The sequence below is a fragment of the Callithrix jacchus genome, chromosome X (assembly GCF_049354715.1).
Source record: "Callithrix jacchus isolate 240 chromosome X, calJac240_pri, whole genome shotgun sequence".
NCBI classification, from domain to species: Eukaryota; Metazoa; Chordata; class Mammalia; order Primates; family Cebidae; genus Callithrix; species Callithrix jacchus.
Genome location: NC_133524.1, coordinates 125,839,061 through 125,850,872, shown reverse-complemented (window position 1 = coordinate 125,850,872; position 11,812 = coordinate 125,839,061). Strand labels below are relative to the sequence as shown.

Sequence of the window (11,812 nt, the reverse complement as noted above, 5' to 3'; positions counted from 1 at the left end):
ATAATCTATACAAATTTTATTTTGATATCAATTTATATGGAAACAAGCAGGTGTCAGCATTATGCAGGCACAGAAAAAAGGGAAGAAAAAACTCCAGTGATAATTTATCTTGTATTTACACCATTTGGTTTCAACAAGGACAGGAAGCTTTACTGTTAGCTTCCTGTGGGAACTCCAGTTTCTGCACCTTCCCCTGCTGCCTCTCAGCATCACGATACAGCAGGGATTTCTGGGCCTTCAATCGGCAAGCCAGGCACATGAAAATTGACTCCACATTCTGGCTCTCTTTGGGGTCCTTGGCCGAAGTCTCAAACAAGAGCATGTTATGGGCATCGGCGAATTTCAGGGCTAAGTTGGAGGGCACCTGGATCTGTTCCCTCAAGTCACACTTGTTGCCCACAAGCACTTTGGGGACTAGTGGGGGCACGGCATGCCCATTGCATTCTTGGATCCACATTTTGAGATTGGTGAATGAGGTCATCTTGGTGACGTCATAGACAAAGACCACGGCATGTACATTGCGGTAGTAATGCTCGACCATGCTTTTGCGGAAACGTTCCTGACCTGCTGTGTCCCACACCTGAACCTGGAAGATACAAAAACCCAAACGTAGAGTCAGAAAAGGAAACGTGAACAGAGAGGAGAAAATATGGCTCTGTAGCATTATAAAAATGAGGTGGGCTGGGCGCAGTGGCTCACGCCTGTAATTCCAGCACTTTGGGAGGCCGAGGTGGGCTGATCATGAGGTCAGGAGATCGAGACCATCTGTCTGACATGGTGAAACCCCGTCTCTACTAAAAATGCAAAAAAATTAGCTGGGCGTGGTGGCATGCGCCTGTAATCCCAGCTACTCGGGAGGCTGTGGAAGGAGAATCACTTGAACTCAGGAGGCAGAGGTTGCAGTGAGCCAAGATCACACCACGGCAGCCTGGGCGACAGTGAGAGGCTCCATCTCAAAAAAAAAAATGGAGTGGCAAGCCATGACACAGGAAGTGGTTCTTTGACAGATGAGCAGAATGGACTTATCAAAGCATAAAGAGAAGTTTTAGGATTTGTCAAGTTTTTCTTAAGGTTGTTAACTGAAAATATCGAATTAAAAAAATCTTAAGATTTTTAGTTGAAAAACTGGTTTGTAAATTGGCCAACATTTCTGGAGAGCAATTTGGCAATATTATCGAGAACCTCAAAAATGTTCATACCTCTTAGGCCCTGTAATCTCATTTCCAGAAATCTATACAAAAGAAATAGGAATGTGGTCAAAATTTTGTACAAATGTCTTCCAGTGTTATTTAGAACTTTTTTAAAAAAAACAGGGAAAACCTAAAGGTTCACCAAAAGAGGAATAGCTAAAGTTTATATCTACATAGTGGAGCTGGGCGTAGTGGGTCATGTCTGTAATCCCAGCACTTTGGGAAGCCAAGGTGGGTGGATCACCTGAGGTCAGGAGTTCAAGACCAGCCTGGCCAACATGGCCAAACCCCATCTCTACTAAAAATACAAAAATACAAAAAATTCGCCGGTCCTGGTGGTGCACACCTGTAGTCCCAGCTACTCGGGAGGCAGAGACCTGAGAATCACTTGAACCAGGAGGTGGAGGTAGCAGTGAGCTGAGATCATGCCACTGCACTCCAGCCTGGGTGACACAGACTCAGTCTCAAATAAATAGATAAATAAAAATAAAACTGAAAATATATCTGTACAGTGGTATATTATGTAGCCATTAAAATAGTGTTTCTAAAGACTAAATTTGTGAGAGAAGTGCTCACAAAATACAAGTGAAAATGCAGGATACAAAATTTTTCATATGCTATAGTCTCAATTTTTTTAATGTTAAAAATAAACATATGCAAAGCACAGACTGCAAGTGTACACATCAGAACATTAATGGTTATTTATGAGCAATGAGACTATAGGTGGTATATATATTTTTTCATTACTTTTTTTTTTTAAGACAGAATCTCAATCTGTCACCCAGGCTGGAGTGCAATGGCACAATCTCGGCTCACTGCAACCTCCACCTCCCAAGTTCAAGCTATTCCCCTGCCACAGCCTCCCGAGTAGCTGGGATTACAGGCGCCTGCCACCACACCCAGCTAATTTTTGTATTTTTAGTAGAGATGGGAATTCACCATGTTGGCCAGGCTGATCTTAAACTCCTGACCTCAAATGATCGGGCCTCCCAAAGTGCTGGGATTACAGGAGTCAGCCACCAGGCCCAGCCTCCAATTTATTTTTAAGTTCACTTTTTTTGTTATGTAAAAGGTAACTTAATTCACTGGATTTTTCTTCTGTATCTCAGCTTTTGGGATAAAGGCCAAACTATGAAGGAAAAAGCTGCCATCTGTAACATATGAGAGGACACACCTCCCAGGAGATATACATTCAGCCCAATCTATTTCCCTTTATATATTCTACGTCTTGGACGAGGGAGATTTATGCTCAGAATGATGGTCCCAAGGCCCTATACAATTCTCAGTTATCAAAGAAAATTTTATTATGGCCACTAATTGACTGCTATGGCTCTTAAAACGAAGTATAGCCTTTATTTGGAGTTAGCAGTCAGTAAGTATAATCCAGTAAATATAATTGAATCTGTCGGCTGACTGAAGATTTTACAGGGCCCTAGAGTCATCATTCCGTATATCAGTTTTCATTGTCCAGGCTCCCCGTCATCTCCCTCTATTGACATGGCTTCCAAGTTCCTCTGGCAAGACCTTCAGATTGACCCCTTCTTCTATTCTGATTTCTGTGTCCCTTGACCCTCAGCCAGCCTTTCCTCTCCTCACTTTTGGACGAAAGCAAAGTATCAATGCAGTATCTCCTGAGTACTGCTTTCTTTTTTACTTTTTTTTTTTTTTTTTTTTGAGACTGACTGTAGCTCTTGTCACCCAGGCTGGAGTGCAGTGGAATGATCTCAGCTCACTGCAGCCTCCACCATCAAGGTTCAAGCAATTCTCCTGCTTCAGCCTCCCAAGTAGCTGGGATTACAGGCATGTGCCACTGCGCCTGGCTAACTTTTGTATTTTTAGTAGAGACAGGGTTTCATCATGTTGGCCAGGCTGGTCTCGAACTCCTGAGCTCAGATGATCCACCTGCTTCAGCCTCCGAAAAGTGCTGGGATTACAGGCGTGAGTCTCTGCACCTGGTCTCTGAATACTGCTTTCTGACTAGCTTTCCTCAATCCCTGCTGGTATCAGCATGCCATCCACCTCTTCAGGAAACAACTGTAGCCCTCTACTGCATGTGCCATCACATGGACTCCACAAATGGAATTCTGTGCCATAATTTGACCATTCCTAACCTGGTTTCAAACTACTCAGCTACACCTAGTTGATTCCCTCCTCTGTACCATGGGTCGTGCTAGTCTACTCTTTCCCTATAGAATCGCCTGACCCATCATTGCCCTATCCAGATCTCACCCATTCTTCAAGGTGCAGCTCATGCCTCTGGCTTGTTCCTCAAACCTTTGCCAACTTCCCTTCAGTTCTCTTTTCTTAGGAATCTCTGTTGCACTTTGAGTCTGCATCATACCATTTCAAATAGATTTATGTTTTCTAATTGTCTCGTCAGTGCTCTTGGCAGCTCTCCAGCAAGACTAAGCAGTCTTTTTCTGCATCAGACCACACTCGTCACTGAGGTTGTCATCATCATCATTATCAGCAGCAGCCATGTTATCAAAAGGCAGTGATGGCCTGAACCACTAAAACTACAAACAGCCTGGGATCCTAGGCAGCTGCCAAGATGATTTCAGAGGGAACATCTGACCGCGAGCACACAGAAAAAACACAAGTCTTCAAAGACTGATTTGATTCTGCAGGCAGAGACAGAAAAGGTTTTCATTTCTTCCCCCTCTCCGTGGCATTCCGAACAGGAAGAAAGAGAGAGCAGACCACCGGAGGAATATTCAGTAAGAAGACAGCAGGCATAGTCCAGGAATATCATTACAACTTGGCTCCTGATCCCCACTTCCCACCCCACCCCCCAGAAGTCTTAACTCTTGCCTCTTGCCTCTGAAGAAGGCTGAATCCCTACCAGCCCTCAGGCATGTGGCAGATGCTTTAACACCATGAGCTCAGGACTCTAAAAATACCTGCCACTAGCAGGAACATGGGTGGGAGTGTGTGAGGTGTTTGAGACTGAGTGAGGTTGGCCATTTGGCTTTTCTTTGGCTTCATAATTGCATATGCCACCCAAGTTGCCGGAACTGCCAGGAGGGCCCTCACTGCTGGAGACCGCTTCTGCCTTTCCAACACTATTGGGAGCCTTGATACTTTTATTTGGAGGCTCTGAATTTAAACTGCAGGCACTGCTCCCTTCCAGATCTTTATAAACCCCACCCTGCGTTCTTTGCAGACGTGTCTGCGGTGAGAGGGGGGCCAGGAAGCAGGCTGCTCACAGCAGAAAATAGAAGAAGCAGTGGTGTGGCCTCAGAACCATTAGAAAGGAAGATCACAGCAGGCAGGCTCCCTAAACACATGAAATGATCTCATTTAACAAAATAAATTCAGACAGGGTCTCACTCTGTCGCCCAGATTGGAGTGCAGTGGCACGATCTCGGCTTATTGTGGCCTCAACTTCCCCAGGCTCAGGTGATCCTCCCACCTCAGCCTCCTGAGTAGCTGGGACTACAGGCACACACCCCCACCCACACCAGGCTAATTTTTGTATTTTTGGTAGAGAAGGGATTTCCCCATGTTACCCAGGCTGGTCTTGAACTCCTGGGCTCAAGTGATCTGCCCCCCTGGTCTCTCTCTCTCTCTCTCTCTCTCTCTCTCTCTCTCTCTCTCTCTCTCTCTCTCTCTCCACAGAAGATCGCATTGTGTCACCCAGGCTGGAGTGCAGTGGCGCAGTCATGGCTCACCGCAACCTTGACCTCCTAGGCACAAGCTATCCTCCCTCCTCAGCCTTCCGAGTAGCTGGGACTACAGGCACACACTACCACATCCAACTAATTTTCATTTCTTTTTATTTCGTAGAGATAGGATCCTCCCTATGTTGCCCAGGCTGGTCTGGAACTCCTGAATTCAAGCAATCATCCTGCCTCAGCCTCCCAAAGTGCTGGGATTACAAGCGTGAGCTACCTTGCCTAGCAGTGATCTCATTTTGTTTGAGAGTTAGGTGTTCCTGTTCTCAGCATCTTCATAAACTCCTGTGGCCCCGCCAGGCAGTGAAAGCATCTCCTTCCTCTTTTGCAGCTGCCTCTCCCCTCACCCTTTCCTCCCTTCCTGTGGGCACCACATGCATACAGTGGATGGGGTGAAGACTGCCTCTTAGTCACATACATGCACCCCAGGTCCTTGTTTCTCTCAGATGGCCAGTGGGGTATAGTGGAGTCAAATCAACTTGGGTGCAGATCTTGGCCCAAGTCATGTACTAGTTAGGTGTCCTTAGGTAAGTTACTTTCTCTGTCTTCAATGTCCTCATCTGGTAAGTGATGGTAACAATAGTAATCAGGTAGGGATGCTGTGAGGATTAGTATTCCTTGTCAGTACGTGACCCAGTGACTAATACACACTCTCCCTTCTTTGGCCTGAAACCTCCACCATTAAGTCTAGATGGGCAGCAACTTGAACAGGCACTGTTGGAAAGGCAGCAAGCATCCCAGCTCTTCCGCATAGAAGCTGAGTAAACACCAGACACATCTTTTAACCTCCCTGAACTGAGCCTCATTTTTCTCATCTCTACAATGGGACCTTGATCCTCCTATGGTCGCTGGGATGATCCAGTGAAATAACACATGAGAAAGGGCTTTTGGAAGATGTCAAGTATTCTGCAAATATTAGTTGTTTCTCTGGTCTCAGAAAGGCCATCAAGCCCTCTTCTGTTGGTATGGTTCCCGTGTGCCCTGGGTCCATTGGTTTCTCATCCTGGAAAACACAGAAAGCTTTGCTTCTCGAAGGTGAGAGAGATCTAAGGCACAGTCCACAATTTCAACCCAGATTCAGAGACCGTACCCTTTATCACTGCATTCCACTCTAGAGGGCAATATTCAGCCCCATAGATTGGGGGCGTTTAACAGGGGAGTTAGAATGCCAGGCAGCCAGTCTTGTTCTCTCTTCTAAGCCAGGGACTCAGGGTTATAGCCCAAGGACCCAGGAGCCTTTCAGATGTCCCCTTTAATTTGCATGCAGGACACACGGAACCCACCCGGTTTTATTTATTTATTTTTTGACAGAGTTTCGCTCTTGTCACCCAAGCTGGAGTGCAATGGCATCATCTCAGCTCACTGCAACCTCGGCCTCCAGTTGCAGTTGCAAATTCTCCAATGGGGAGGGGGAGGAGAGAGGAATGCCGACAACAGGCCATGGGTAGTGGTGGTGGGGGAGGCCCAAACTGATGGGGTGCTGGAGGATAGAGGGGCACAGTGTGGGGAACTGCCAAAGAGAAATTAGCCTTTTGAACTATTTTCTGGGTGCTAGCCCTCCCTGAGTGAGCTTCAGCAAGCCCTCCAGCCCCTGCACGTGCTCTTAGCTGACGGGGGGATTTCTTTTCCCTAGGAAACATGACTGACATCTTTCTAGAGATGAAGCATGAATGTCCTTTTGTTGGAGGCTGATGGGGGAGGGTAGAAGTGCAAAAAAAAAAAAAAAAAAAAAGGAGACAAATACATCTGTAACCTTTGGAGGTGCCCCAGTGGATGATGGAAAAAGTTTAAAAGAAACCTGTTTTCAACTAGCTGGACTATCCCATCTGCATTTAAGATCCACCCACAAAGCTGACACAGAGAATGGCAAAGGACAGAGACAAAGAGAAACTCATGCACAGAAAAGCAGCAAGGGAGACAGAGAAACTCACACTTATGGATAATTAACCATTAAGCTAACTGGCAGAAGATAGAAGCTCAGAAGCCCTAAAGAAGACATGATGTCATTCTGACTGCAGGCAGCTTCCGAGGAACACTTAGCTCAGCCTCCATCCACTTGATAATGTAACACAGGAAGGTGTTTTTTTTTCCCCCAGTGATCAGCAGAGGAACAGAAATTCACAGTCCTGAGCTGTACCTGCCCATAGTCACAGCTGACCTGCAGTTTGAATGGTCCCCAGGGCTGGGGCACAGGGAGTGCCCAGCCTGTGAAAGGAACCAAACTATTATAGACAAAAGTGCAGCTTCCACGCAAATTTGCAAAGAATGGTTCAAAAATTAGTTTCTTAATTGCTGGGCACTGTGGCTTACGTCTATAATCCCAGCACTTTGGGAGGCTGAGGCAGGCGGATCACGAGGTCAGAAGATCGAGACCTTCCTGGCCAACATGGTGAAACCCCGTCTCTACTAAAGATTACAAAAATTAGCTGGGCATGGTGGCACATGCCTGTAGTCCCACCCACTTGGGAGGCTGAGGCAGGAGAATTGCTTGAACCCAGGAGGCGGAGGTTGCAGTAAGCCAAGATTGCGCCACTGCATTCCAGCCCAATGACAGAGAGAGACTCTGTCTCCAAAAAAATAATAATAAGTTTCTTAGCCTCCTCTCTACTATATACCCTCCCCCCATATACACACACACACCCCTTTTCGGCATTTTCCAATGCATTTAGGAGACAGACTAAATTTAGCTACATCTGTAGGTGACATATCATAGTCATTAAGGGAAGCTCCACCCTTCCTTTGGGGTTGGGGATGCCTCCACCCTTCCTAGGCTGATGTCAGGAAAGACGGTCAGCCATCCCTTATGATGTCCTTCTGGGTCCTTGTCATAGATAACCTGTGGGTTGGATGGATCATGAAGCTAGACTGGAGAGAGGATTTTGTGCTCTTCTAAGCCAGGCAGCATGATGTGTGGAAAGAGCACCAGAAGGGGAATTAGGAGACCTGAGTTCTAGGCCTGGTCCTGTGTAATCTTGGGCTAGTCACTTTCCCTCTCCGAGTCTCAGTTTCTTATCTGAAGGAGGAAGACATTGGATTACAGAATCTGTAAAGTCTCTTTTATCTCTGAACATTCTCTGACTCTCATACCTGAGTTGAGACAGTCAAGTTTCAAAAAGTAAACCCAGGGCTGAGCGCAGTGGCTCACGCCTGTAATCCCAGCACTTTGGGAGGCCAGGGCAGGTGGATCACCTGAGGTCAGGAGTTCGAGACCAGCCTGGACAACATGGAGCAACCCCATGTCTACTAAAAATATAAAAATTAGGTGTGTTGGTGGGTGTCTGTAATCCCACCTACTTGGGAGGCTGAGGCAGGAGAATTGCTTGAACCCACGAGGCTGAAGCTGCAGTGAGCTGAGATCCCACCATTGCACTCCAGCTTGGGTGACAAGAGTGAAACCCCATCTCAAAAAAAAAAAAAAAAAAGTAAAACCAGGTGGGTTCTGTGTGTCCTGGATGCAAATTGAAGGGGACATCTGAAAGGCTCCTGGGTCCCTGGGCTATAACCCTGAGTCCTTGGTCTAGAATAGAGAGCAAGACTGGCTGCCTGGCATTCTACCTCCCCCGTCAAACTCCCCCAATTTAGGGGGCCGAATATTGTCCTCTAGAGTGGAATGTCGTGGTAAAGGGTATGATCTCTGAATGTGGGTTGAAATTGTGGCCCTGTCACAGGAAAGGCAGGATAGTGAGGTGGCGAAGTGCTTGGGCTCAAGAGTCAAAGACCGAAGCTCAGATCCATGTGCCATTGTGTTATTTCATCTCTCTCAGTCTCAATCTCCTTATCTATAAAATGGGAATGATAATAATAGTGCTGATTTCATAAAGCTACTGTGAGGAGCAAATAAGATAATGCACGGAAAGTGCCTAGCCTGGGCTCTTTGCTTATCAATAGGTAGAAGTTATTATTATTATTATTATTATTATTATTATTATTGCCTACTCATTGGAGGCTTTTCTTGGTGTTCACACAATTGAGTTCATCAGGACTCAATTGCAAATGCTGTGATGGGGTGGGGGTGGGAAACATAATGATTGGAGACAGCACACGGGGCTTCCCCTAGGGATAGCCTTGATAATTAATTAGAGTGTGGCTCCAACTACACCAAATCAGTTGTCCCTAGCAGGGGTTCATGTATGTGTTACTGTGGGACACAGGGAGGCTGCCCAGAAGAGACCACACCCTTGCTGTTGGACTGAGAAGAGCTGGCTGAGACCTCTCTACCACTGTCCTGCAAGGGCTGGTATGTTACGGCCCAACAGCCTTCTATTACTGACCGTGGTCTAGGGTGACCTCAGACTGTCGCATTGGATTTTTCTCTCTCTCCCAAAGGGAGCCTTTGGCAGTTATCTCCAAGCATGGCTTTGGCACGTATTCCTTGAACAACTTCAGGCTAGCCAGAGTGTGAGGCCAAATCTTTTCCTATCTAGATCACGTGCTAGCTGCCAGGCTCTGCCGCCTTCCCACAGACATGCTGGTCTCTCGCCTGCCAGCTCTGGCCCTGCGATTGCAGCAGATTTACAAGAGGCAGGGTCTCCGTCTCCCCACTCCCACGTGCCACTCTGAGTTCCTTCGGAATCTGCCCTCACAGGACTCCTCCATGACCAGTGTCACAAGGCTTTGTCCTCTTGAAAATATCGTCTTCCCAAAAAAAGCCTTTATTAAGCACTTATCTGCACGTGGTGTTGTGCTGAGTTCTGTTTCTTGTGAGTCACACTGTCACAGGCTCTGCCCTCTGGGAAAAAGTCCGGAATCTTTGGCAGAGACTATAAAATCCAGTTTGGTTAAGTACTGGGGTGTTGGAAGAGAATAAATGGTTTAAAAATTCCCCCAAGGCCACTGGATGGTGACTCTTCCACTCGTATTCATCTCCCATTCCTCACTTTCTAGCTTCCTCTTCCCTCCTTTAGATCCCCAAATACCTCCTTTTTCTCCATCTAAATTTTAGATGGACTTATTTCCCACCTTTTAAATCCAGGGAACTCTTTAGCTCATTGTAACACTTGATTTTAAGCAAAGAAGAGCATTAAACGTTAAGGTTTTTGAGGGTTTAAGAGCCCATCCGTAAAGATATTTCTACTTTGGATTACAAAGGCATGTTTTAGAAATTCTAGAATCATATAGCCTTACATTAAAGAAGCTAGACACACTAGGGGAAGTCCTAACCAAGCAAATGTCAACATAACAGCCCCAGGAAAGGACAGAGGCAGATATCACCTTTGACTTTAAAAGGAAATGTAGCAATTCCCCTCCAAAATGCAAGGGGCCAAAAAGATCACAATTTCAAAATAATGTTCTATCTTCCTGACCCTGAGGCTCTCCCTTATCAGCACTGAGCTGTCCATCTTCCTGACATCTAGTGCGCTGGCCCAGTTTCTGAAGCCAATTTTAGAACACATTTATTTTAATAATCAAGGAGTCAGGACTCTTACACAGTTTCAAGTGTTTCATCAGTCACTCAGCTCTTCTCTCCATGTCACTCAGAAGAGGGGTCTTATGGTCACTGTGGCCATTTGACCAGCAAGAAGGTGGCTTACTGTCACCCTGACTCTGCATAGGGTTCAACCACAGGCTCAAGGAAAGACCAGCTGTGAGCCTAGAGTTGTCTTCAGTGATCCCAGTGCCTTTATAAAGGCCCCCTCTGCTCCCTGACACACCAAGTTGCCCTTGTTATGTCTTCCCTCCCGCCATCTCCTGCACACTGACATATTCCTGTCATCTCAGGTTTCTACCTTTTCTGAATGAAAGGTGAGCACAAATGGTCAGACAAGAATATTTGCACTTCGCCTATTACATAGACTTATGGAGGGGGAGGATTGAGCATTTCCCTGAGCCCCCGGTTAAGTCACTCTGCATTTTTACAAAGACCTTCCGAAGACAATACCAACAGAATGAATAAGGAGCAGTTCTTCTATTAGATACCCCAGACAAGTAAAGAAGATACCGCTCCAGGGGCCCTGTTCCAAACAAACAAGTTTTGTCAATTACAAAGGGCTGGCTGATAACCCTGCCTCAATTTCTTCAAAAGGGCTCAATGCTATCTGCCAGAGCCACTCCACTCCACCCCATCTCAATTCAGTCCTAATCTTAACTTTCACCTGCAATTTAAAATGAAACAGCTTTTTCATTCTCCATGAATTTCCATCCTTCCCTGCCCTCTAATGCCTTGAGGCTTAGCCAAAGTGGCGTTTTGCAGCCTATCGGCACCCAAGAGGTAGAAGAGACCTCAGGATGTGTAAAGTGCTTTGGGATCCATCCCACAGACTAGGACCCAGAGATGCCTCCTGCCTCCCTCTGCCCACAGGTGCCGCTGCTCTGGCTAGGGGTCGAGGATGGATCCAACATGCATTTTCCTGGCAGGACCTGTCAGGCAGGGGCAAAGGGTAAGAATGTCACCATTCTCGCCCTCCCTAAAAAATTGAGTGAGGTGGGGATGGGGCCCCACTGAGAGAGGTGAAAGGGTTGAGAAGGGGCTGAGGGTCTTTGGCTCAGCAAGAGGCGAAACCGCCACAAGCCGGACGCCGGGCTAGAGCTATGCCTCGGGCGAGGTCCCCTCCTAGGTCCCTCCCTTCCCGGACCTGACCCTCTGGATCACCTTGATCTTCTCGCCCTCGATTTCCACTGTCTTCTCCCTGAAGTCCACGCCGATGGTGGCTTCAGTCTTGTCTGGGAAGGTACCCCCGCAGAAGCGGAAGGTCAGGCAGGTCTTGCCCACGTTGGAGTCCCCAATCACGATGATTTTGAAGATGCGAATCTGCACGTACTGGTCCAGCGACGAGTCGAGCTCCAGGGATGCCAGGCCGGCGGCTGAGGTGGGCTGCAGGCTCCCATGGCCCAGGATGGGCTGCGCCATCTCCCCCGGACCGGACCGGGGCCCCAAACCCCCTCGAGGGCTCCACACAAAGAGAACGTCCACGTTCGTGCGCTCGAGGCGAGCGAGCTCTGTGCGTGTGT

At 47.2% G+C, this 11,812-nt stretch overlaps 1 protein-coding gene across 1 annotated transcript; it reads right to left on the bottom strand.

The window, feature by feature from the left end:
- On the bottom strand, nucleotides 1-11,812 carry RAB33A (RAB33A, member RAS oncogene family). Its single transcript, XM_035288622.3, has 2 exons — nucleotides 11,454-11,812; nucleotides 1-586 (listed from the first exon to the last, which is right to left on the bottom strand). The coding sequence occupies exons 1-2, from the start codon at nucleotides 11,709-11,711 to the stop codon at nucleotides 131-133; spliced, it is 714 nt and encodes a 237-aa protein (XP_035144513.3). The 5' UTR covers nucleotides 11,712-11,812; the 3' UTR covers nucleotides 1-130.